General features: G+C 43.7%; 1 protein-coding gene across 3 annotated transcripts in view; it reads left to right on the top strand.

The window, feature by feature from the left end:
• The window catches only part of LOC306942931 (laminin subunit alpha-3-like), an 89915-nt gene that overhangs the window by 40219 nt on the left and 21991 nt on the right, over positions 1 to 27705 (top strand). For all 3 annotated transcript variants that reach the window (XM_079529119.1, XM_079529118.1, XM_079529120.1), the window contains exons 18-46: positions 604 to 712; positions 3239 to 3291; positions 3722 to 3827; positions 4091 to 4190; positions 4499 to 4655; positions 5260 to 5407; positions 6019 to 6161; positions 7107 to 7210; positions 7936 to 8092; positions 9702 to 9865; positions 10013 to 10121; positions 10235 to 10332; positions 12313 to 12502; positions 12676 to 12802; positions 13104 to 13252; positions 14239 to 14354; positions 14870 to 15081; positions 16632 to 16836; positions 17188 to 17332; positions 17440 to 17580; positions 18570 to 18731; positions 19843 to 19944; positions 20674 to 20757; positions 21195 to 21425; positions 24693 to 24806; positions 26100 to 26218; positions 26352 to 26432; positions 26795 to 26895; positions 27197 to 27247. In XM_079529119.1, the coding sequence (XP_079385245.1) occupies positions 604 to 712; positions 3239 to 3291; positions 3722 to 3827; positions 4091 to 4190; positions 4499 to 4655; positions 5260 to 5407; positions 6019 to 6161; positions 7107 to 7210; positions 7936 to 8092; positions 9702 to 9865; positions 10013 to 10121; positions 10235 to 10332; positions 12313 to 12502; positions 12676 to 12802; positions 13104 to 13252; positions 14239 to 14354; positions 14870 to 15081; positions 16632 to 16836; positions 17188 to 17332; positions 17440 to 17580; positions 18570 to 18731; positions 19843 to 19944; positions 20674 to 20757; positions 21195 to 21425; positions 24693 to 24806; positions 26100 to 26218; positions 26352 to 26432; positions 26795 to 26895; positions 27197 to 27247 (3778 nt within the window). The remainder of the gene's footprint in view (positions 1 to 603; positions 713 to 3238; positions 3292 to 3721; positions 3828 to 4090; positions 4191 to 4498; positions 4656 to 5259; positions 5408 to 6018; positions 6162 to 7106; positions 7211 to 7935; positions 8093 to 9701; positions 9866 to 10012; positions 10122 to 10234; positions 10333 to 12312; positions 12503 to 12675; positions 12803 to 13103; positions 13253 to 14238; positions 14355 to 14869; positions 15082 to 16631; positions 16837 to 17187; positions 17333 to 17439; positions 17581 to 18569; positions 18732 to 19842; positions 19945 to 20673; positions 20758 to 21194; positions 21426 to 24692; positions 24807 to 26099; positions 26219 to 26351; positions 26433 to 26794; positions 26896 to 27196; positions 27248 to 27705) is intronic.

Here is a 27705-nt window from a genome sequence, read left to right as displayed (position 1 = left end):
GATGTCTATAATTTCGTATGATACTGTGCTAACAAAATACACGATCATGGTCTATTACTAGTGATATGCTTTTAGCAATAGACCATGATTGTGTATTTTATTAGCACAGTCAACCACTTTAATCCTATATACTGGCCGGAGTCTCCCAAGGGTCTATGCTAGGCCTCCTCTTATTTTTGCTCTACACTAAATATCTTCGGCAAAAATAGATGATCAGCTTACATCAGCCGTTTTCGCAGAACGTTTGCCTTCAGTATAGGGACGATTGGGGTTCATGTATTTAATAGGAGAATTTACCCCCCCCCACAACTGGGTGTGGACTCACGTGTATCACATTCCTGTATCTGATAACAGAGCAAACTTGCCAAACCTTCATCCGGAAGAGTTAACAAGGAAGTGTTTTTTTGGGGGGTCAGTGGAAGTGAAATCAACTGTAATCAAAAAAAGGAAAAGAGACTTCCTTCCATTTGAAGAAAAAAGTAAATCAACAATAGTGACACAAAGATTTACTATAGGACTTCTAGAAACAATGTTATCGATGTTAGATATAATATATATGTCTTTTTTTTATGTAACGTTATTCTTTACTTGCCAACCCTGTAGCCTCTCCAGGGCTCCTGTCGCTGCCTGCCAAATGTAGAGGGGCCTCTGTGTGACAGATGTAAACCTCTCTACTGGAACCTAGCTACACTACACCCCAGCGGCTGTATAGGTAAGTCCCAAGTAGGACAAAGATATGTTACATGATTACCTGGATCCATTGTGAAGCCTATATCCACATTCCACACAGACTCCTCATAGCATGCTGTACCTTGCTTCGAGAGATTGTTGCCAACAAAAATGCAACAACACAGTTAGTTGTCAGAGGCATCGTAACTCGAGAACCGTTCGCCCCACAGGGACATCATAACACTCCATATTTGGGCATGCCTGACACAGAACTCCATATTAAAGGGACACAGAGAGACAGATACAGAAATCTCCATATATGGGCATAAAAGTGACACAGACAGAAGGGTGGAACGGGTACTCTGACACGGGTACAACGGGTATTGCATAGCCGGGTGGGACATGGATCTCCAACTTCCATCGTTATTGATAGTCTTTTTACTGAAAACAAACAGATTCAGACTCTCGCCTATACCCAACAGATAATCACACTAAGCTGTTTTTTCTTCTATTATTCAAGTGAGCGAGCCTTTAGCTATTATAATGTTGCATCATAGCATGGAAAGCCTGGATTCTATTCTGAATGTAAACACTGCCAGCTCACCTACTACAGAACTGTAAACGGTCATTTCCACTCACACATACCGTACATGGACACTTTACATATCACTGTTTGGTAAATGGTAAATGGTGCATTTATATATAGCGCCTTTATCCAAGGCACTTTACATAGATTGTGCATTACATTCACCCAATCACACACACATACACCGATGCCGGAGGAAACCATGCAAGGCACCAACCTGCACACGGGAGCTTATTAGGGGTTCAGGGTCTTGCTCAAGGACACTTCGACACTAAAGGTGGCCTTACACTAGCCGATAATCGGGCATTTGAAATCTGACAGCACCACACACTACAGGATAATCGGAGTGTGGCCGAGCAAATATCAAACATTCTTGATGTTGATCGGGCCGATCCCGATCGCGCGCGGGGGGTGCCCGATTGAGTCGGGCACCCCCCGAGCGTCAAAAATGCCCGATTATCGGCTAGTGTAAGGCCACCTTAACTCTGGGGCAGGCGGAGCCCGGGTTTGAACTAGGAACCTTGCGGTTTCCATCCGGTCACTCTACCCCTGAGCCACTGCCACTCCCTGTTTCTCTTAGGACTGGATGACTGGATGACAAATTGATCCCAGTGTATGATGGAGGGTATTGCCTAGTTTATGATAACTTGATTTTTTTAAATACGCAATATCGTGTATACTGTATATATATATAACACCTAGCTGCGCATGCGCAGCTTTTGCAAAAACAACTAATTGCACACCTTCTGCTGAAACATCTGGAGTAGCTGCAAACCTTCTGCTGTGCGGCAACAGTAGCTTCTGCAAAAATAGACGAAAGGTTGTTTTTTTCACCCTAGCAATATCAACCCCTACGTTTTATCGTCAGAAGTATTAAATCATCAGTAGCAACCTGAAGAGGTGCTGATATGGGCCTTGGCCTCTCTTACACACTCTGTCAACGGGGATCCATCCATCCACTTTCCTGTCCTTCACAGGGACGGTTGGGGGAAAAACGCATTAATACAGGAAAAGACTTCTTGGCAGCTTTCCTTTGAACGTGTGGGATTTCATCAATGTTGCAGTGCAAGAATGTGCATGGTGGCATTTCAGAAACCTGGAATACTCCCAAGCTCCACCCTCTACCCACTGTGGTCCAAAATAATCACGTAAATTTCCCCTTCATTGTCAATGGCATTTAATGTTTGTGTTGCCACAAATTTAGGTCATATTTGGCGGACGTTTGACCTAATTTCTCCTTTCACTGTCAATGGCAAAGATTGAGACGTGTGGGGACAAAAGCTGTATATAGGAGGGGCTGGCGCCCCTCAAAAAAAGAAGAAAAAAGAGACACTGGTTATTCACCGGCATTAGTAAAGTAAACACTATTAAGCCGTCTAGCACTCTGACAGCGCCTAACAGCTTAATATCCACTACCAAAAAACAACTACTGTACTACTATACACCATTTCAACATAAGTACTGTATATGGAAACAGTCAGTCGAGAGTAGCTTGCCTCCATTAACCAGCCAGTGTTGAGGGAACAGCCGGAGGCTTTGTCCAGATACCCGGTCTAATGTTACAGCTCTGCTTCGCAGCAAGAATGTTATCACTGTCACCCTGTGCAGAGATACAGGAGAGGAGAGAGAGAGAGAGAAAAAAGAGTTTAATATCCCAGGAATGCCTCAGGTTAACTGTGGCCGTCTGGCCGAACATTGAGGAGAGCCTTTATTTCATTTCGTTCAGTGAGTTGAAAAAGCCCCGCAACGTCGGTAACGTTCTCCCACTGTACATATACGTGGCCTTTGATGTGTGCAACTCTCTGAGGATCAGGGAGGGGAGGGGGCTTGTGCTGTCATGTTTCACCCATGAAAGTGAGAGAATCCTGTAATCAGACTCTATTCACGGACGGTAGAGCCCCGCCAACGCCATCTCCCACCAATTACCAACCCCACCTTATGTCTCTCTCTCTCTCTCTCTCTCTCTCTCTCTCTCTCTGACAGAGTGTCAGTGTGATTTAAAGGGTACCCTGAGTGGCGTTGGGGAGTGTCAACAGGTGAGGTTACCTGTGCTTTCTTTATACTCTCCACCTGTGATGTTGAGCAATAATACCATACTTTATACTGTACTGCAATGGTTCTCAAACTTTTCAGGTCGAGACCCAAAAGATAGATAAGACGTTTCCCCCGGGACCCAAACTAGTGAAAATAACAGATCTACAAGCACACAACGCGTCGCTTCATGTCGCGGTGTGAACTTGTGGATCAGCTATTTTCACTACATCTTATCTTAATAATTATATATTTTTTTTGTTTATGGAATTCCTTAGATTTGTACTTGCATGCAGGGTTAAATGTTCTGTTATTACTTTCTCTAATGTTGACAAATGCTATTTGATGTACCCATTTACCAGTGTTAATATTATCGTTGTTTTAATAGTGTAATATGCCTAATCTGATATTTTCACTGTGAATCATCTCCTCCAGAAAAATGGGCAGTGTTTCTGTAAACCAAATGCATGTGGACATTCCTGTGACACGTGTAAGCACGGGTACTTCCTGGTGCAGAAACGTAACTATTTTGGCTGTGAAGGTGAGTAGTGTCTTCAAACCTAAATCACTGAATATGGGCTGGACTCTATTCTCTATTTCTACTCCGTTGTTATACCAGCATATTCAAAGAGCGCTTTGATCTATACTAGATGTTTAAAAATAAAATCTGTCTTCTACACATTGATGTAATGTAATGCATCAGTAATTAACATACAAGTAAAACCAAAAAGATTTAACTTTGTAACCAACATGAGTTATTATACTGTAATCTAAGAGAATGTCTTATTTTTGTCCTCCTGATAGGCTGTCAGTGTGATGTGGGCGGGGCTATTGGCAGGGGCTGTGACTATGTGTCGGGACAGTGTCGGTGTCGGAATAGCGTCGTGGGTCGTACCTGCACTGAGTAAGCACTGTCTGAATCGTAACTTCACATTATCTTGAAACTATTCAAACAATATTTTATACTATTAAAAACCACTTCCACGCACAAAGGTGCCATGCGAAAATTGTGAAAATAGCTGATCTACAAGCTCACAATGTGTAGATCAAGCAACTTTTATCGATTACATTTTATAATTGTTAGATCGATTAGTCAACTGTTGCAGTCCTAATATAGTGCTGAAAGCTGAAAGCCCTTACATCCTCATGCACATAAAAAACTATGTTCACTGTATGTATAATTTGGGTTTAAATTTCATTCCGCACCACTAGGCCCGCAACTGGCTACTATTTCCCTAGCCTCCACCAGCTAAAGTATGAAGCAGAGAATGGCATCACTCCCAACTCTAGACCTGTGCGCTTTGGGTTTGACCCCCGCAACTTCCCAGCATTCAGCTGGAGAGGTTACGCCATTTTGTCTGCGGCACAGGTCAGTACTTATTTACTTATTGGGACATTTGCACTGCATTAACGTGACGCACTTTGCAAAATAATTTGGCACTCATTTATTGCGTGGGGAGCTCGACCGTGTCTCTCATCTCAAGGTTTTACTGGATGCATTTTTTCCATTTACTTTACTGCTGTTGCACTTGCCTTCTCTATTACCTCTCCCACTTGAAACATTTACAATGAGGCTATTGTAGGTAATGTGGTCACTAGCTCTCCTAGCACTAATCCTATCTCTTCTCAGCCAGAGGTGATCCTAATGCTTGCTGTAGGCTTTCCTGGCCCTTTCCATGTAATAATGCGCTACGCCACTCTCCAACAAAAAGGGGCAGCGCGTGTGAGAGCGAGGATCTTGGTAATGGAAGAGGCTGGCTTTCCCTCTTGCTGTGACTGTAAGTGAAGGGCCATCTTTCCTATAGCTTTCTTTTCCTGTCTTGACCGCGCTGGCTCTCCATGAATTAACCCCTCGTATCAGTTTTATCTGCTTAACCCACTAGTCCGTCAACATTTCCCTTAACGCCTCCTCCTACCCACACCTGCGTCCCTCCAGTCAGCTATGTGTGTCCCCCCTCCCCATGTCTCTGCAGACTGAAGTCAGAGTAACAGTGCATGTTGATGTGGACGGGGCACTGCAGCCTCTGTCCCCCCTGTTCCGTGTGGTTCTGAGGTTCGCTAACCCCGTCGGTACAAATGTGAGCGGTAGTGTCAAGGCCACCAATAACCATGGCGCCCCAGGTAAGGCTGTGTCTGTTGGCTTTGAAATGTGTCACCATGCATACCATTGTCATTAAGGTCCAATTCAACAACCCGCTCACACCCTGTTTGCTCATAACACACATAATAGAACTAAACACACACTGTATTGTAGCATCTGTCAAGGGAGTCATGGCCATCCATACTGGTGCCTGGGGGTCGTACCAGGGTTCCAGGACTGTGATTCAAAGCAGGGGCGTCAACTTTCTTTTTAAGATTTGCGTAGATTTAGAAGATTTACGTGATGCATTAAAAGTGATGCTTTAATTTTAAAGATAGGACAATTGGAATTTGCTGTACACCAGAAGACCTGCAGGCGAGCCAAAATGATTGACGAAATGACTCTCTCTTCACTCTTTGAATGAACTTTATAATTTTGGCTCGGGAAAACCACTCAGACTGGAGAGCATTCACATTTTTGTCAAGAGGAGGGCATTAACTATAATGTCAACATAGTTGATTCCCCCCCGGCACTGGTGTTGTATAACAATAAAAACAACTCCCCATCATGTAGTTTATAATAAATTGGGGCATGATGTATCTAATATATCTTACACGGTCGATGACAGCCTGTGGTTTGATTTCTCCTGCAGGGTCCGGTCAGAGTCAGGAGGTGGTGTTCCCTGTCAGCACCTCCCCTACTTTCCTCACTGTTCCGGGAGATGGTTTCGCTCAGCCCTTCTCTTTGACCCCTGGAAAATGGCTGATCCACATACAGGCACAGGGAATTCTGCTTGTGAGTACAAGAGGGTGAAATGGGGTTTGTTTATCATGCGTCTTCCTCATGTAGAAAGCCTATGGTCTGAGTCATACCTCATACCTGAGTTGTGCACGGGTGTCGCCCACTGTAAATAGCCAAATCTACAAGCTCGAGCTTGTACATCTGCTATTTATTTTCGGCGCACGACAGCCACACGCAACTATAAATCGAGCGTAATTTGTGCTCTTGTGAAAGGATTAAAGTGTCAGTTACCAACTTTGTTTTAGGAAGAGATCAGGTGACACTCATGCCTAATTAATTAATAGCGATGATAGAAATAGCTACTGTGAGAGAAATCAGCACCATACATTCCTTCTTTTACACTATTTTAATCTTTTGTGTTTTCAAAAGAAAGTAATTTGTGCAGTCAAAGAGATAGGCTGATTCACATTGTGAACAAATCATCAATGAAAAATGTGAAGTGATCATCATGATGTAGCATGTCTATTTGCTCAGACAAATATGACAGAAATTCTCCATTCATTGTCAATAGGAATCCTATTTTGTGTAGGACAAAAATAGCCGATTTGATCGTCCACATATGACGTAAATTCTCCATTAATTTGTTTGTGTAAGACGAAAATCTACACAGTAATAGCTGAATATAGGAGAGGCTAGCGCCCCTCATAAATTGATCATGGTGTTTTAGATGCAAATATTGAGCAAGAGTTGACAAATGCCATCTAATGCCAAAAAGATAGAGCTCACTGTAAAAGTAAAATAAACTCGGTAGCAGAATTCCAAGCCTTGGGAAGGAAACACCTGAGGTCGTAGACGCATCATTAACTGTACACAACGACTTGTGGTTGAAATGTTTTCAAAACATTGCTACTGTTAAAAGTTACCGACTGGCAATGTTTTGCTCACACAATGCAATATGTTGTAATTTCAATTTGGGCTTATATCACTCTAATTCCTCAGGATTACTTAGTGCTGCTTCCCCGCGACTACTATGAGGCACCTCTACTGCAGGAGAAGATCACCCAGCCGTGCACGTACAGCCCCGCTGCAGACACGGACACAAAGTAATTACAGGATTTACCATAGAAACCCAGTGGTCCAAAACTGGTTTCTACCATAGAAACCCAGTGGTCCACAACTGGTTTCTCGCTTTGGGAACCACATTCTTATCATCTCAGTGAATTAATGAACACATCACAAAAACTGACACCACGCAAAGTTGTTCTTCCCAAGATGGTAAACATGTCTCACCACTCGATATTACTCGGTACAGCCACTCTGTTTGAGACACACTGATCTATACATTCTAAATGTATTTTTTTCTTTTTTGGCTTTTGCCTTTATTTTATATTTTTTTATGGAGGGACAGACAGTAGGCTGACAGGAAATGGGGAGAGAGATGGGGGGAAGACATGCAGTAAAGGCCGTCGGGATCGGGAGTCGAACCCGCGGCACACTGCCAGACTGGATTACCAGCCAAGGTGCCTGGACCACTGAGCCATGGCCCAGGCCGATCTATACATTCTATACTATACATTAAATAAAACAAATCACACCGGTGTGAAGTGAGGGGCGCTCTTATCATCGTACATTATCGTACATCATCTCATTCCGGGCAATCACAAGCTGGACATAGGAGGGGCTAGCACCCCTCAGAAATCCACCCTTCATGAACATGTTCAATGTAAACTTCATGCCCAGATCAAACGGAGCTAGAATGATGAGTGTTGATCTTTGGTGTTATTGCACATAGCTGACCGCCGTTTGTCTTCATGGCTCTCTCTCTCAGCTGTCTGTTGTATAAGCACGTGTCAATGGACGGGTTCAGCTCGGCTCTGGGCACGCAGGGGAAGCTCTCCAGCCGCAGTGGGCGCCGGAAGAGGCAGGTTCGTGTGCGACGGCCCACCCCAGATCACCCTGAGATGGCCTCTGTCAGTGGCACACAGGTAGGCGGTAGGCACGCTCTATGTGCACATAGAGACCTAAACCCATTTTGACCTGAGATCAGATTCTAAAAATGTCTTCTACATCCCGACAGTTTTCTGAAAAAGCTATGTTTCTATGTCAGTCGTTCTTCGATTTTTCAAAAATAGCAGACCTACAAGCTCCTATGAGCTTGTAGATCTGCTATTTTTCAATAGCTAAAGCATAACATAATGCTAACACCAAAAGGGGTTCCCGCCCAGAATGGGTTAACGATGTGTACAAACAGGTGCAAATGTTCACATGTTGCACGTATGGAAGTACAACATCTTCTATCGACTCAGCACAGTTATTGCAGTTGTTCTCAAAGTGGTTCTTACCCCCCAGCAAAAACAATTATATAGCATAAAAAAACACTTTAAACCCATTTTATGTTTCAGCCATCCAAAAATAGCCTGTGACCTTAGATTAGCTGTGAGCTAATCTTTGAGCTTGTAGATCTACAATTTCTGATAAAGTTGTATTTTCTTTATTATTACGATTTTTTTAGTCCAAGGGGTTGGGGGTGGAGGTGGGGGCAGTGTTGTACCCGAACGCGTTCAAAGAACGATAGTTCACGAACGCGTTCTCATTTGGGCTGAACGTGAACTGAACGTACTGTATTTCTGCCTGATGAACGTCATTGTGAACGCGTTCATTTCTGGCGTGTGTGAACGTCACGTTTTCTCGTTCAACTTCGTTCAAGAGTGAGGGGGGGGGGGGGGGGGGGGAGTTACAGACGTCCGTATCCTGCCACGACGTTATGCTGCTTTCACACGGGCAGATGCAACAGATGCACCTAGTCACAGTGCCAGTGTCGTCGTTAAGCAGCAGGAGCCTAGGATCCCACTAGCAGCAGCTGTCCGTTTATCATTAGCACAACCACGAACGTCCAACACGTATACAATTAATTACTCACCTAATGCTGCCTGCAGGTTCCATGTTTAATTCCAGCGTGTGTAACCTACATTGTCTAAGTGACAGTTTTCATATTGTAAATATGGTCGCTAATGTGGTTTAGCGACTAGTACTTTGACAGCTCATCCATTGTAGCTTCCAAGTGAAACGGACTTCCTGTGCAGAAACTGCCTCATCAAAATAAGAGCCACGTGTATTGATTAGTCAACACTAGTTTTATTTCCACATGTACTTACAGGACGTTAACATCTCATTTGAGTGCCTATCAGCATTCTCTAAATCCCTAGGTGGTGGAAAGCCTGGTGAGGCGAGGTTACTAAATCCCTGTCTCTCAGCTGGTGCGCAAATGGCTATAGGCTGTGGCAATACTAAAAAAACAAAAAACAAAAAAAAGAACGAAAAATAACTAAAATAGTTCATTTTTTGGAACCATGAACTTTAGTTCAAAATGTTGAATTATGAACTATGAACTGAACTAGTTCCCTTTTAAATTTCTGAACTGTGAACTGAACTAGTTCATAAAATAAATGAACTTTCCCAACACTGGGTGGGGGGGGGGTCTGTGGTCAAATACATATCAACTGGGGGTCCTTCACATGTTTGAGAACCACTGTGTGCCACGTAGGATGACATTGTATGAGAATGAATTTGTCACTTGGTCTGTCTGCTCTGTAGGCCCAGCTCCAGCTTGGTCTGCGTGTGTCTCGGCCCGGGCCATACGCTCTGGTCCTGGAGTATGCCAGCGAGGTGGACATGGTCCAGAATGTCAACCTGCTCGTCAACGGCCAGTCAGATGGCGAGATCCAAGCCAGAGCCAATGTTTACAGCTGCGCGTACAGGTGGCGTGTTGAATTTCATTGCATAGATACAGCCATTAGGCACGAGTCCACCAAATGCTGTGCATCTGCTCATATATCTGCTCTGCTGCATGAATACAAATGTTGTTCCTGTTTTTTTCATTTGTGTGTTCATTGCACCACCTGCAGCTTCCTCTGTCGGAGTGTTGCCGTGGACAGCAGTAATCGAGTGGCCGTGTTCCAGCTTACGCATAAGGACACGCTTCTCCTGCAGTCATCCACAGCCTCCTTCCTACTGGTGAGACAGGGTTTTTTTTTTTTTAAGTTAATTATTGCTTATGAATATGAAATTGAGAAATGACAGAATTTCCTTTTTTTGGTGCATTTCGTATTTGTCATTTTTCTCTGTAGCATAAAGTCTTCGCAGTGCCTGCAGAGGAATTCTTCATGGAGTATGTGAACCCCAAGATACTGTGTGTCTCGGTCCATGGCCGCTTTACTGAAGACAGGTACAGTAACTCAGTAATGGGGTATCACAGGGTAATAATAACAACAGGCATAGAGCAAACCTGTTTGTAAGACAAAATACCTGTAGCCTGTTCCTTTGGCCTCCTGCTGTGGAGAGACAAATACATCTGTTTTCCAGGTGTGATTCTGTGCATTCCTCTCACAGGGCAGGGTCACTCACCTGAGGTTGTCGGAGCATAGGGTCGGCCTTCCTTTTTTTGTTTTCTCTCTTTCAAAACAACACCCAGTGGCCAACCTAGAATTTCCAGCTGTACAATACATATATTTACAGACAATAATTTACCGTTTCGGTTTCCAGTCCTGTTATTTTGACAGTAGCATTTAAATTATTTCCGCACACTCACTTTCCCTGAATCCATAAAATGAGTTATCAGGCTCTGTCTTTTAGATTTAGAACATTAAATCTGAAATCCAGCTTATTTGAATGAATGAAGTTATGCGTAGAGTGCAGGGTGGAGTATGTTAAGGGTGGAGGGCAGGGTAGAGTATGTTAATACGATATAACTAACACACCTGCGGTGGTTGAAAGGGTTCTCCCTACTCTTCCATTGAGTCATTTTGACCCTGGTGTTGGGTAGGACACGTACTCATTGGCAAAGTCAACGTTATTTGAAGCAGATGGCATAGATCCACCCAGACAGTTTTACATACCTCTGTCATGACGAGAGGGATACAACTACATAAAACTTAGCATTGTGGCTTTAATAAACTAGGCACCCTAGAGGTGTGCATAGTTGAGCTGTGTTTTCAGCACCCTCTAGGAGACGACAGAGCGACATACAGACAGCTCATTAAAATGGTTTCACACTCACTGAACATGGCTCAACTAATGAAAACCTTAAAAAAGAGTGCTTCCATTACAATCACAACTAAAAGCCTATTACTAAGCCCATATCTCTTCTATCAAGAAAGCAAACGTTCAAAATGGAAAAACAATCTCTTTCAAGTCTCTTGCGATAATTCGATACGGTGCAGTGGCTTTCTGACAATATCACTAGTTCTTTGGCCTTCATTGTTCTGCTTTTTGAACTGAAAATAAATAAACGAGAAAACCATGAAATGAGGTGCCAGGACTGCCTTGTGACAGATAGGCTGATAAGGACTAACGGATGAACAAAAAACAAAAACATTCAAACAAATGGGAGTTCTGGGATATTTGGACATGGGGCTTGAATCCAAAGTAATGTCATAATGAAAGAGAAAATATGCAAGAGGTGGAATAAAAATAAATAAATGAGGATGGGGGGAATTAATCCTGAAGGCAGAGGGGATTGCCAAAAGATCAGAGAGTTAACCTCTAAAACAGGAGCTTTCATACGACGTGTGTGGAATGTGTAAATGTAAATGTGTGATCTCTGATGAAAGAGAATGTGATAGTCAAAGGATGTCAAGATTCAAAAGACGATCACTGGAGATTAGCACCATGTCATACTGTAAATTTCGACCTCTACTTGGGGATTGACCCCATGTCCAAATGGGTCCAATTGTTCCACTTCAGCGCTGCTTGGCCATCCCTTCAAGTGCTCCACCCAGCTTTAAGCAATATAGTGATATGACGATAGTATGTTTACTGCTTCAGATTATTTGGATAAATGTTAAGGGGGGCCGATTTACTAAACTGTTTAGACCCATATTTTGGGTGTAAAGGAATTTTCCAAACTTCCCACGTTAGTAGTCTAGAATAAGGAATTCTAATGACAGCAAGCTTTTGTCACATGTAAGTCTGCATCCGAGCAGACCTGAGAAAGAGCGGCCCTCCGCAAAATTCACAAACAAAAAATGATTACTGAATCAGACTACTAACGTGAGAAGTTTGGAAAATTCCTGTGTAAACAGTTTAGTGAATCACACCCATTGTTTTTGTGATGCGTTTATTGTCTATTATGTACTGTGCTGTATCTAAAATTGCCTCTCAGAGGAAATTAGTTAGTCTACATCTTTCTGCTCTTCTATCTCTTCAGTCAGCATTGTGTTCCAAGCCAGTTCACGAGGCCCGCCGCATCGTGGCTTTTGGACGCAGCTCGTGACGGACAGCCCTCCTCCCCCCGGGTCGTCACCCCTCAGCAGAGGGAGAGCGAGGAGTGGAGACGGAGGCGACAGCTCCCTCTCACTGAACCCCAGAGTGAAGGGGTCCTGCTTAAATCTCCCCAGGTATCACTGTTGTATTGTGCCCTCGTTGCCAACACTATTGACCCGTAGCTGTTTTAAGCTCGCTGTCTCGAGGGCTTGAGACAACATGTCCCCTCTGCGCCATTCCCATGCATTTCTTCAGTCTTACTCGATCTGCACTCATGCTCCCTTTCCTGTCCTCCCCTTTTTTCCAGACGGAGATCAGTTTCAACCCCAAAGTACCCCTCCCGGGCAGGTATGTGGTCGTGGTCCATTATCGGCAGCCAGAGCACATCTCCTTTCCCGTGGAAGTGCTGGTGGACACAGGGCGCACCTGGAATGGTGAGTTTGTGACACAGTCTCACACCTAATCTAGTCTAATTAAACGTAATGGAATCATACCGGCTCCCTTTGAGCATAATGGTTTTTCTCCTGGCAGTGGCTAGTGGATCTAATGAGCATGTGATGTGGGCATAATTGTGGTCTTCTCAGTGAAGGGGCGATACCTTTTATAATAAGGTCAGATTAAGCCCCCTCGGGTCATGACAAGATGATCAAAGATCGTGGACACCATTATAGCGTTAATAGCTCTTATTGTGTGAACTCACCGCGTCTTTTCTCTACTTGTCTTCAATCTCCCCAGGCTCCATAAATGCCTCCTTCTGCCCCAGTGTCTCCGGCTGCAGGGCGGTGGTCATCGCCGAGCAACGCATCGCCCTTGACCTTGAACGCCATTCCTGGCGAGAGCCCATCATCTCTGTCAGGATTCCGCCTGGAAAGACCCTCACCCTGGTCAGTCGCTTAAGTCCATCACTAAGCCCGTCATGCTTACCGTTCTCAAACAGTTGTCTGGGTCGCCCCAGGAGCCGATGCAATGAATTTAATGTACCTTTTAAGCTGTACATGACACTTTTGGGCTGCTGATTAGAGCCGCAGTTCTTGAACCGAGGAGATTATGCTTGGAATGCCTTGTCGAGGTCGTTCAGGTCAACCGTCTGCCATGAGGAGGTGCCGTATTCTCTCCAGGGGGTTCTGCCCATAGAGTATATAAAAGGATAGAGACTGAACTGGCGCGAAGCTCCGCCCCCCAGCTATTCATGTCAGTGGAAGTTGCTCAGTGGCGTTTTGAAGCACCCGGAAGACTGCCGGAAGTACCTCCTCCGGACCTCAAATTTGAGGTCCGGGATGACGTAGGGAGTGATGGTCCTACATGTTAAAGCCCAGCTGCACGGGGTTTCCCGGTCATGAATACACGGGTCCGCCTGTAGTCCCTCCTCCTACCACTAGGGCCCAGAGCTTCAACGTTGAATAGCCTCACTGGCCCCTTGGTTCTGCCATGTCCTAAAAAGCAACAACCCTAGAGCTGACCGTTTCATACCTAGCTCCTCCATACAGTCTGCTTAGAAAACAGCAGATCTAAAAGCTCACAGCACGTCGCTATGTGATGCGCTGTGAGCTTTTAGATCGTCTATTTTTTGCACGAGACACCGTCATACAATGTAGTATAAATCAACCTTTAGAGCTCAGTTCTCAAACCATTTAAGTCAGGAACAAACTTACATCTAGTAGATGTAAGTAGTAGTAGTAGGTTTTCACTCCATATAGGTCCAAGCAGAATAAAATAACGACTTAAAGTGGTAAATTCTGATTATCATGTTGTGTTTATATCATGGTTCACGTAGGGTTTACATATCACCGATAAGCAATGGGGGTGTTATCAGATAGAGCATTGTTGTTGCTTTTTCTTTATAAATTTGTTATGCTTTGTTCCGCTTTAGGATTACGTCTTGGTGGTTCGCGATAACAGTTACGCCCCAGATCTCCTGAAACCCAAGCTGCTGGATAAGTCTGCAGATTTTATCCAACACTGCAGAGGAGAGGGATTTTATATTGAGTAAGCAGTCAGTGTATACAGCATGTCATTAAGCCATTCTGACCTGAGATCAGATTCTAAAAATGTCTTCTACATCCTGACAGTTTTCTGAAAAAGCTATGTTTCTATGTCAGTGGTTCTTCGATTTTTCAAAAATAGCAGACCTACAAGCTCGTAGCGCGCCACTCGGTGGCGCGCTATGAGCTTGTAGATCTGCTATTTTTCAATAGCTAACACCAAAAGGGGTTCCCTCCCAAAATGGGTTAAGCTTCTTACTGCTCAAGCAATCAGCAGAAAAAAACGTAATATGCATTTTAGAATGTATGTGAATGCGTCTACTTAGTTAGTAGATTGTTTTAAACCTGGATTGCTTACGATGTAACATTTTTATCAGATATATGTGTTACCTGGCTTCCTTTTCAGAAGCACCAGTTAAGTGCATACAAATAAACCATGTAATGGATGTCTTTGTTAATGGCGCCCTCTAGCGGCCAATTACATGAATAAACCAACCTATTTTTCTATGTCTTCTTCAGCCCCAGAAACTCATCCCAGTTCTGCAGAGACTCTGCCCGCTCACTAGTAGCATCTTACAATGGTGGAGCTCTGCCTTGTAACTGTGACCAGTCAGGCTCCACGGGGTCCGCCTGCGATCCAAATGGAGGACAGTGTCCCTGCAGGCAGCATGTCATTGGTCGACAGTGCACAAAGTGTGCCACAGGCTACTATGGCTTTCCCTACTGCAGATGTGAGTGGACATTCACTCATCACCCCGACTCGTCACATTCCAATACAGTATACAGCCACTTGGTCAAGTACACGAGACGTCCCTTGTGAATGTCCTCTACTAGTGCAGGGGTTCTCAACGTTTTTGGCCGGGGACCCCCGGAAATGCTTTGGCAATGTCTCGGGACCCCCGCCCCGCCCCCTCCCGACCCCCAATATAAATTGACTGCTACAATAACCTTAAACCATTTTGGGCGGGAACCCCTTTTGGTGTTTTAAGCATTGTTATAATTTAGCTATTGAAAAATAGCAGATCTACAAGCTCATAGCGCGCGCTACGAGCTTGTAGGTCTGCTATTTTTGAAAAAAAGTGAAAATAAAATTTAAAAATAAATCTTTTTTTTTCTTTTTTTTTTTTTTTTGAAAATAATTTGGGGACCCCCTAAAATAATTTGGCGACCCCCCGAGGGGTCGCGACCCACGGGTTGAGAACCCCTGCTCTAGTGTCATGTCTGGAAGCCAGAGGATGGCATTAGGGCCTGGACTTGATTACAAAAAATAATCTAATTAATTTGAGTTATTGTACGTTTTTTTTTTTAAATATAAATGTCCCATCCACCGGTCCAAGCAAGCGGTCTGATCGGCTTATTCTCCCATTGCGTGCACCGCTATGATCGGTATGCCTGAAATTCGTCCAGTGAGAAAGGTTCTGTGGTGCAAAAACTAAGCGTGATTAATCCATTGAGACCTGGAACGCATCCATGTCACGTTAGCGTTTAACCACATTAACCATTAACCCATTTTGGGGCGGGAACCCCTTTTGGTGTTTTAAACATTATGTTATAATTTAGCTATTGAAAAATAGCAGATCTACAAGCTCATAGCGCGCCACCGAGTGGCGCGCTATGAGCTTGTAGGTCTGCTATTTTTGAAAAATCGTTAAAATGTGCCTCAAATCTTTCCGAAAATTTTCATGATTTAGAAAACTTTTTTTTTTTAATTTCGACGTCAGGCCTGAATGGGTTAAAATGCGTAATTGTTTTTAATTACGTTATTGTTTCTGTAATTAATTAATCAAAATGAATCTGTTAAAAGTCCCAGCCCTAGTTTCTATAGATCTCCCTCAATGTCTGAAATAGATGCCTCATGCATGGGCTGTCTGTGACAACGGAATTTGTATCATGTTTGTAGACTCATTGAAAACAAGCAATGTCACCCTTAAAAACATTAATGAGAAGCTGGCTAGTGCCCTGTGAGTCACGTCTGAGCGAGGCCTTAGCCAGCTGAGTGCCCCTGCCGAGAGCCAGCTTCTGCTAAGCGGTGTCCAGGTTGCATGCTGATACGGGTGGGAATAATTTATGATCATTCATCAACATGGTGCAAGAATCCTCAGCGCCAGCTTCAGATGCCAAAGGCACCTGACAAGATGGCAAAATGTCATGAGAATGCGTTGGACATTATTTCACACTAGCATATACATCCGTCCTCCCATACATGTCATATTCACAACTGTTATGAAATGTATTGTATTCTAGTACTGAAACTGAATACAATCCGTTTCCCCTTCTGTAGCGTGTCAGTGTGGCCGTCGGCTCTGTGATGAGGTGACAGGCGAGTGCATTTGCCCTCCCCAGACCACCAGGCCTTCCTGTGATGTGTGTGAGGCTCAAACTTTCAGCTACCACCCCTTGTTGGGCTGTGACGACTGTGACTGCTCGCCCCTGGGCACCAAGACCAGTGCAGGTGCTGACTGTGACCGCGTCACGGGACAATGCACGTGAGTGGAACTGGAACTCTGTGTGCAACGATAAAACACTTGTCGGGTTAAGGTCAAGGAGTTACATGCGTCAGGGATATTTCGTTTGTGTATCTTATGATTATTATCTTATATTATTTTTTGTGTAAGCACATTGAATTGCCTTGTTGAAATGCGCTCATGAAGTTCAAGACTTATTGTCCCAATTAATAAGAATACTGATTTACAGTGTATATATTCAGTATGTATACTTCTAATAAAGATATAAAGTAAACCTCTCCAGGGGCATTAACCAAACCAGATGGCAATATAATGCAAGTCTCAACTAGATTACATACAGTACAAGTGAATATCTGTGTATTGTTCTTGCAGGTGCAAACCTCGGGTTGGGGGGCGGCAGTGTGACCGTTGTGCAGAAGGCTATTATGGCTTCCCAAACTGTGCACTGTGTGACTGTAACAAGGGTGGGGTCACACTAGATGTATGCCATCCCGACACAGGGAAGTGTCTCTGCAAGGTCAGTGTGGTGTAATGTAGAACATTATGCCATTTTGCTTTGTTCCGTTTTGCCTCTCCTTGTGGCCCTCTTCTCCTCTTCTGACCTCCTCCATGTTGTTGTTGCAGAGAAACGTTGTGGGTGACCGGTGTGATGCGTGCAGGGATGGCGCCTTCCATTTTGACCCGTCCAACCCCACTGGCTGCACCAGCTGCTTCTGTTTTGGAGTGACTGGCGAGTGTCAGAGCTCCAGCAAGCACAGGGGGAAGGTCAGTGTATATATTTTTGAGGGGTGCTAGCCCCTCCTATGCCCAGCTTTGTGTGTCTGTGTGTACCCCATAGCGACGATTTGATTGGCTGAGGGCTTTAAAAAGTGAGGACAGAAAAAGTGAGGATGCCAAAAGTGATTGGCTGGAATGTGATGATATATGATGATAAGAGCGCTTTTTTTTAAATAATTGCATGTCCATCAATGCCTTTGGAAATTGTACCCATGCACAGATTACTGAATAATTGCAGTTGTGTAAATACTGTTTTTCATTTCATGTATTTTCATCATCATCATCATCATACAAGTTATGAGTGGCAAAAAAACTACTTTCTAGCCTTGACAGCCCATACATCCAAACAAGAAAAGTCCTATCTGTTTGCATTAAACAACGTTAAACTCACTTCATCTCTATACATCTCAAACTTTTACACAGTTCGGAAAAGCTATGTTAAATGAATCACTTTGATCTTACCTGGCATCCCTATTTTGGGCATAGGTGAAAATGTTAATGAAAGTGGCAGATCTACAAGCTTACATTTTATAGCAACACGCTGGCTGTCAGTTTGTAGTTCTGCTATCTTTGCTTTGCTATTTGTAATATGATGACAAACTATATATGGTTGGGTTGGTTAAATAATGAGTGTTGCAGGTATGGAAAACATCCATAGAGAGTGAGTGCAACATAACTGTTGACCGTACACCAGTAAGTATGAGCTGACTCAACTGTGGATATGTTCCCTGTGGGTAGTTTGTGGAGATAACTCACTGTGGATATGTTCCCTGTGTGTGGGTAGTTTGTGGAGATGGCTCACTCTGGATATGTTCCCTGTGTGTGGGTAGTTTGTGGAGATGGCTCACTGGATATGTTCCCTGTGTGTGGGTAGTTTGTGGAGATGGCTCACTCTGGATATGTTCCCTGTGTTTGGGTAGTTTGTGGAGATGCGTGATGACTCACTCTGGATATAATGTCCCCTGTGGGTACTGTAGTTTGTGGAGATGCGTGGCTGGCGTCTGGAGAGAGCGGACCAGGAGGAAGTTCCCTCAGTACTGAACGCAGCAAGTAACACAGTGGTGGCAGACATCCAGGAGCTGCCTGCTGTGGTACACATTCTCCACTGGGTGGCGCCATCCTCATACCTAGGAGACAGGGTGAGTAGATGGAGACTGCTGGCAAGGTCAAGACAAGTTGGTTTGTGCTTTATTTCATGACAGTTTTTTCAGCAATTTTAAATTTAATTGAATTAAATAATTATGTTTGGCAATACTTACAGTCGTGGCCAACCTCAATCCTTAATTTATACGTCATGTAGTATAAACAATTACGAATGTAACCATTTGTACATTTCTGCACTCTCAAAACAAATCAAATCAATTTTATTTGTATAGCACATTTAAAAACGACTCATCGTACCAAAGTGCTTCACAGGTCAAAGAAAAACAATACGATACAGTGCAATACAATACATCAGTGAAACAATAAAATAAAAAAATAAAAAACAATGCATAGTTATGGTACAGTAGACAAGAGAGACGTTAAGAGCAATTAAAAGGCAGTACGGAAAACCTATCCTATGTATAAAGTGCAAGAGTATTAGGGGGACTGGAAGGCTTGAGAGTAGAGACTTACATTCAGACTTACATTAAGGGCCCTGGTTCGCATCCTAGCCCCGGTCCCTGAGCAAGGCACTTATCTCCTACCTGCTCCCTGAGGCACTGCCCCCATAGCTGCCCACTGCTCCTGATACTTAGGATGGGTTTAAACCAAGGGGCCAGTTAGGCTATTCAACGTTGAAGCTCTGGGCCCTAGTGGTAGGAGGAGGGACTACAGGCGGACCCGTGGATTCATGACCGGGAAACCCCGTGCAGCTGGGCTTTAACATTGAGCGCTCGGTTGCACTTCCGCATTTTTTGGTGGTCAAATGCGGAAGTAGACGTTCTGAGACGGTACTTCCGGCAGTCTTCCGGGTGCTTCAAAACACCACTGAGCAACTTCCACTGACATGAATAGCTGGGGGGGCGGAGCTTCGCGCCAGTTCAGTCTCTATCCTTTTATATACTCTATGGTTTAAACGCAGATACCACATTTCACTGTAGACCTATACGCAATTATATAGTGGCATATTCTGCAAAGGAGTACGGACCAAATTATTATAATTAACACACTGTAATGTGTGTAGACGACAACTTTTCTTAATTCCTGTGGCTTCTACCTTCCCTTTGTTGGGATCATCTTCATTCTCCCTCTCCTTGTCCGTCTCAGGTGTCATCTTATGGAGGCTTCCTGACGTACCAGATCAAGTCCTTTGGCATCCCCAGTGAAGGGATGACTCTGCTGAACACCAGGCCAGATGTTTTGCTTACTGTACGTAGGGTCACGATTCTCCCTGTCATCACTCACCTCTCTTTGTCAATGTCTTATGTTCCCTTTCTGAATAATGACTTTCACTCAAAATAACATCATGGAAAATAAGGCTAATGGATTGCACACCGTGGCAAGAGTGACACTGGAAACTGACACTCGTAACTCCTCACACTGATGAAGGCTGGATAGCTCAAGATTCAAGAATTTCAAGAATTTATTTGCCATGTCAACAAGTTGATAGGAATTTGTCTTGGTTCATACTCAACATATACAGACAACCATAGATACAAAAACAAAAAGGACAATACAATACAAAAACCAGCAGCATAGGGAATTACATTGTTTTTAAAGTGCACTATGCATATTGCTACATATACATACATCTAGTTCAGATGTCTAATGGCTACGAGGTAAGTGCTATCTCTGAAGCGAGATGTTGAACTCTTGATGCTTCTATATCTCCTGCCTGATGGGAGGAGATTGAAGAGGTAATGTGCAGGGTGAGAATTGTCTGCAATGATTTCTTTTGCCTTCCTAATTATTCTGGTGGAATAGAGTGAGGAAAGTGGGGGAGGCTACACTTTCTGCTGAAAGACAGCTGAAATGTCTGTCTCTGTTATGTAGAAAATAAATAGAATTGAAATGTACTCTTGCCACTGTGTACGATCCATTACATTTATTGTCCCTTTCTGAATAAGTGGTGTTCATCTGGACATACTGTATCCTCAGGGCCAGGACATGACGTTGGTCCACCAGACTCCAGAACCTCCGCCTCCAGACAGGCTCTATCAGGGCAGGGTCCAACTTGTTGAGGTGGGTTTTCACATGGTTTTACCCTTATTTAAACGTGTTTACTACCAACATCTAATCGCACTTCCCCTAAAATAGTTGATACAATGCATAATAATAAGTGTGTGAGAATATGTAATTTAGTAAAGAGATACACCTGCCCCATACCTGTACTTGCTCTAAATATAAGTTCTTGAAGGGGAAAACATACACTCTACTACGGTCTTTACTCCCAGAAGACTATTTTACTATTGTACTGATAGTCGCTTTCAGTAAGAGTCAGATATTTGCCATTTCACACTAAAGTGAGAGAGAGCATTCATTTGATCAATGTTCCCACTATGTAATGTGATTCCTCAGATGTCTTATCAGTTGTATCTAATAAAATATAAATATTTTCATTAGTTCTCAACAGAATTCCCGTATAATCCCCTCACTAAATCCTCTATTGTCCGTTGCAGGGAAACTGGCGCCACGCTGGCACCAGCAGGCCCGTGTCCAGAGATGAGCTGATGACGGTTCTAGCCGGTCTCGCAGGCCTGAGGATCCGGGCTCTGTACTTCACGCAGACCCAGCGCCTCGGTCTCGGGGACGTGGGCCTGGAGGAGGCTACTGACACGGGGGCGGGAAGCCCCGCGAGCACCGTGGAGAAATGTGCCTGCCCCGCGCGCTATTCTGGAGACTCCTGTCAGGTAGGGAGGCCGGAATCCATACCGCCCCAAACTAGGGTTCTCCCGATCCGATCACGTGATCAGAAATCGGGGCCGATCACGTCATTTTCAAATGATCGGAATCGGATCCGGAGCAAAAAAACATGATCGGGACATCCCTAGTATCAATATTATATCCATATCATGATATTAGACTGGATATTGTCTGTGATTTGGGATATTGTACTATTGTGATATGGCCTTGAAGTGTCCTGAAGTGTCCTTTAAAAATATAAATATATCGGGAAAAATCTGTATCGGCAGATACTCAAAATCAAATCATCGTAAACGGATCGGAAGCAAAAAAAACGTGATCGGGACATCCGAAGCCCAAACGCCTCACCCCACCCACCCAACCCTGCCAGCAATTCATACACTTGTCCTGTTGTGTCTTTTTTTGTTCAAGGTCTTTTTATTTATGTGTTAGATATTACAAAACAAGAAAAAAATGACACAGCCATAATTTATAGCAGCTTGCAGCAAGCTAAACGATAAATACTGCAGTATTAAATAACATATGCAACGCCGGGCTGGCTCCGAGCTGGGCTATTTTAGCGTTGTTTAAAGCCACGCCCATTTTCTCTAAAGCCACACCCCTTTTGTCTTGCAGGGTATATGAAGAATGTAAACAGCCACATTGCTCTGTGTCTTCCTAGAGCAGCTTTAGCAAGCTGCTAAAAATAAAGGGACTGGGCCCGGGGCAATATTTATATAGATAGGATGCTAACGCCATCCATCTTACATACAAAATCCAAATCCAAACTAAATTTTGATCCAAATTTCTTGTAGAAGAGTGAATTGTTTATTGTCAGTCTATGATGCAATATCTTCATAAAGTGGGGGGTAATGTTTTCTTCCACTTATGTGGAAGAAATATAATTATAATAATTTTTTTAATAATTAATGTAATTTTCCTGGCCAAATTTTTATGTGTAGATGTAGAAGATCAAGTGCTCGTTTTTACATAAAAATGTTACACCTTCACCTTATGCTTCGGTTTCACACATGAAGGGAGAGAGATGGGGAGGATTAGGGAGAGTCAGATCTACAAGCTCACAACACATCGCAAATGTGACATGTTGTAAGATTGTGGCTCGCTACGTTTGCCTCGTGACCAATAACTCAGGCTTGAGATCAGATGTGAGATGTTGTTGCCCGTTCAGTCGTTGGTTGGAAGGGAAAGGTACAGATTGACCAAGTGCTTTTCTCAGATAAGCCAGAACTTCACCTCAGACGGTACTTTAAGGGTCGTCCCGGGCCCTGACATGCCCAAACAAAGAGCCACGCCCTAGGTGAATGAGGTCAACTGTAAGAGTAAGAATTCATCAGCTGGAATGTACTGGAAAATACATGCCCCCGTTGCCCTGAGAGCCGCACAGCCAAACTGCATAGCCTCAGGGTGGGATAGAAACACAACCACGCAGACATAATGTTAGTGATTATAAAGCCGTAATCGCTGTGTCATGGTTTTTCCGCCCATTAAAAAAAAGAGTTGGAATTCACAATGTCTCACAATGTGTGATGTCTCTTTCTCAGATATTGGTGGGTCTTATCATAATATCATATCCAATTATTTGCCACTTAGAATATTTTGAAAGTCAGGTGTAAATGTGCAATTTTCTCAGTGGGTGTCTTGTGTTGAGGAAGCCTGATTTTGTTCCCAGATATTCTTGCACCAGGGGCAGCAACTGCTGGTCTGGAAAACGTACATGTACAACCTGTCTGAAGTGATTGTTTTGTTGGTTTTCTATTGTGTGATTGCACTCAAAGCACCGTTGCCAAAGCAGAGGGTCTGTCTACCTGTGTTTATACGAGCCATCTTTTTTATAGGTTGTTGCTGAGAGGAAATGAGAATATGTAGCCTGAGGGAACACCTTGCCACATAGGGTGTGGCAGTGTTTCCCCACAGCCCCGATGTGTTTATGTGTGTAGCGGTATAGCTGCCACTCCCCAAACGACGTCTCCATTATGTTTGACTTGTGTGATTCAGAGATCTGTGTCTGTACTGTCTAGAGATGTCTGACTTTTCTTTCAATCACACCAACATGCTCACACAAATACCCAAGCTTAACCACCATGGTAAATGTTTTTTGTTACAAGCAGAGGTTTTCCCACAGTTGCTCCCATGACACTCTTGTGAAATTATTTATGAATGTTGTTTCGCTATTCAAAAGTAGAAACGGTTTTGTTCTCGTCTTTCATCCCTGTGTTGTGCGCGCGTTGTGCGTGTGTGTGTGCCTATCCCAAAGCTGACTCAGGTGGGTGAGTAGTAGTGATTGGGGCGTGTCATCTCCGCGTGTGCTTATGACTGTGTGTTTAAGAGGCTGAGATAGTGAAGAGCGGGGAGTTATTTCACACAGACTACATGATAGGAATGCCAGATACACGCATGGATAGAAGGTGGCAGAGAAGGGCTCTGCTACAGACCCTGCTATGGGGGACTTTGCTCGGACTATGCTCTGCTGGCCCAAGGCCCTTTCAGAGAGGGGAGAGAACCCGCTACCCTCGGCAACATGACAGATGGACACAGGGGATACGATACCCTTCACCTCAGGGCCACGGAGCTCAGCGTGTACAGTACCCGTCCGTAAATGACGCGGGTACTCAGAGAGTACAGTACCCCTCGGTACATGACAGAGGGCAGACCGTTAAGTACCCATCTATTAAGGACATTGATGGCAGTTCTCAGATCCAGGTAAAATGCACAGACGGATGGATGGGATACCTGGTTTGTGGATTATAGTTTTTAAGGGTAACATCAAGACTGCTGTCTTTGAGAGATCAGTGCATGTTTGGGGACTCCAGTTTTTAATCCATTTAATGACACTGCCTTCAGGTCAAGTTATTTTCTATTTGAGCTGTGAATTCAGAATTGCACACTTGGTGACACACCCTTTTTAAGTACTGTTTAGGTCTGTCTATTTCAATAGTTCTTTTCTTTCTTGCTTTCAATTCTCCAGTCACATCACAATCTTAAAGCAAAAAATATACAATAATCCTATGTGTAATTAAAGTGTATTTAGATCTCTAATCTCAAGTGTACACTGATAAGGTATCTTGTGATGTATATTATTGTACATAATTATTATTGTGGTATCCCATAATACCATTTACTAAGTCTGTAAGATGGACATAAATCCCCTAGCTTCTAACTTGACTAGGAGGGAAAAGGGAAAAGCTTTTAAACAAGTCTGTATTCATAATTGTTTTGACGGTGACGATAATATTGTTGTATTCCTGTGTTTACAGAAATGTGCTCCTGGTTACTACCGAGATGGCAGTGGGCCCTTCCTCGGGCGCTGTATTCGCTGTGACTGTAATGGTCGTGCTGATGAGTGTGATGAAAGGACAGGGAAGTGCCTGGTAAGGGACCAGTCTCTTTCACTTTTTGGTTGCAGTTATAACCACTGTCTGTGTCTCGTTTTACAGTATAAAATCATTGATGGAAATGCAACACGTAAGTCTTTAATCTTCATTAGGCTCCCCATTAGCTTCCACAAAGTGGTCACTAGTCTTCCTGGGGTCCACACAAAATGTATACCATAAAAATAGACAATACAATTGTGCTATATAACTCAAACAAAACAGACGAAATATACTTATCAGAAAAAGAAGTCCCTCTGCATATAAAGACAACAATAGCCAATGTTCACAAATACGTAATGTTTCAACATGGAAATAAATAATTAAAAGACATTTGTATTTGACATTAAAAAAAAGTTTATCTTGATGTACGTACATCCTAACTTTCTCATGCAACCGCTAGGCAAACAAAGAGCTGGTCTTAGCTTATCACAATGATGTACTTGCTCATTTGATATATCACTTACTCACTCACTAACTGATTCACTGTGTCACTCACTCATTGCATCACTCACTCACCTGAACTCCACCTGGTCTATCTACTGAAAGGCAGAGTGAAAGCGCTAATACTTTGGTGACCACAGTTTGACACGCCTCAGTGATTGATCCAGGACATCAGCTTAGTCAGAGTCTAGACGGCTCTCCTCTGGGGCATTTATGTGGGCCACTGATGGGCACCCCACCCTACTGTATTATCTAGTGATCACATGTTGGCACAATACTGTGGCACCCTGGGGAATCACATTAAGAATCGCTGACTTGTTCTGATTTGGCCTTACAGGACCCCTCCCTTCACTTTGATTTTTATATAACTTTTCATATCACATTCTTCATGGATGGAAGGATGGATATGAAATCCTATATCTAAAAGCCCAACATTCTCTCTTCTCTTGTGCAAAACACTCAAGATCAGGCCTGTGTCTGTCTGTATTGTATATCTGGGCACCCACAGCCACCTAGACACGCACTGCTGAGCACCACTCTCAGCATGGAAAGTACCCTTTGTGATGAAATGGCAGTGAAATGTTTGGCATTTTCTTGCGTCCAAACGTTCCCCTTCTTACAGTAAATGGGAGCGGGGTTTCTCGACTGTGACCAACCCTGGTTATCCCACTTGTGTCAAATATGTCAAATGGCAAAATGACCTGATCTACAAGCTCTCAACGCTTCACTACATGATGCGTTGAGAGCTTGCAGATTTGCACATCTCTTCTCATCTCACTGTAGCATACAAGGCTCACATGTAGTAAAGTGGTTTGAGAAAGAATATATTTGTCTTTGTGTCTTTGTCAGAACTGTCAATATGACACGGCCGGGGACAGATGTGAACGTTGCAAGGAAGGTTACTACGGCAACCCTGCCCAGAGGACGTGCCGTATTTGCCCGTGCCCATTCCGTGTGCCAACTAACAGGTGGGTGTGAGACAGTACCACTCGGCACCTCTAAAGTCATGCATACGTGCATGCCACACACACACACACGCACGCACACACACACAGATTATGGTGCCATGAATAAAGCGTATGTGTCCCTGTTCCTCTCTAGCTTTGCAGAAGGCTGCACAGAGGTGTCCGGGGCGTTCCAGTGTGTGTGCCGAAAAGGATACACTGGAGAGAGGTGTGAGAGGTGAGTGGTCATCATGGAGGGAGTGTTTAGATAAGTTCTTTTCAAAGTGTTGTTCAGGGACCCTCAGGGTTCCTTGAGGGGATTTACAAATGGACCCTTACAGTTCTGTGGCTCTGAGAGAGTACAAGTTGATCCATTTGGTTCCATTTGATGAACACTCTCAGAGTTATGGGGTCCTGAAACAAAAGGGTTTGAGAACCACTGGTATTAGATATTAGATATTAGGTATTAGATCATTGAGTTTATCAAAAGCAACCATTATTAATGACCATTATGTGCAAAATGTTTCTTAGAATTATTCTAATTACCAGCCAGATCTTGTTTGTTTTTATCCACATCTTACCTGTTTCTTACCCACACAGGTGTGCTCCCGGTTTCCATGGAGATCCACTAACAGATGGAGGAAGCTGTCAGCCCTGTGATTGTAATAGCAATGGGAACAACTGTGACTCAAGGACTGGAGGTGAGTTTAGAGATGCTTGTGTAATAATAGAATAATTAGATGTAATAGAATAGAATAATTATTTCCTTTCTACTGTGTTTTGTTCAATTCACTTTAAGGCTCTGTAGTCTGTACCATTCTGGTCAGTCAGTCAGTCAGTCAGTCAGTCAGTCAGTCAGTCATTTGGGTGCTGCTATTGTGCATGATGACACTAGCCAGGGGCCAGGGGTCCTTGAGGGGTTCCAGAGGGTCCCCACTCCCCCAAGCTACATTTGTTAATTCGCTCATTTTCTGAATGATTTATTGCAATCTCTCTCTGTAGTGTGTAAGAACACAGAGCCAGGAGATACAAATACAGATGGACAATGCAAAGGTGAGAGAATGTCTAATGTTGTTATATTTATATATACACACACACACACACACACACACACACACACACACACACACACACACACACACACACACACACACACACACACACACCCCTTTAAACATTATACAATAAGATGCTGTTTAAAACAATATCATAAGCATAAGACAAGGAGTTAATTCATTTTGTTTAGGACGGAGGATGTTGAGGTAGGCCCTACCTAGGGCATAACTCCAGGGCATAACTCCAGGTCCACTATCCCCTACCTGGTAGGAGATAGTGGAGTTATGCCCTAATAGGGCAGAGTTTCTTCCTGTTTCTATTGGTGTTTCTTACCAGACTCCTGCTGTTTGAATGAAGTAGATGTTTTCATGTTTAGCGTAGCCACGGTATATCTTCTCTACTACAAAGGTTTAGTGTGGCCCCAGCATAATTTGGCAAGCTCGTGGTGAATGAAT

The sequence above is a fragment of the Electrona antarctica genome (genome assembly GCF_951216825.1).
Source record: "Electrona antarctica genome assembly, chromosome: 19".
Taxonomy (NCBI): domain Eukaryota; kingdom Metazoa; phylum Chordata; class Actinopteri; order Myctophiformes; family Myctophidae; genus Electrona; species Electrona antarctica.
This window is presented reverse-complemented; position numbering and strand designations above follow the sequence as displayed.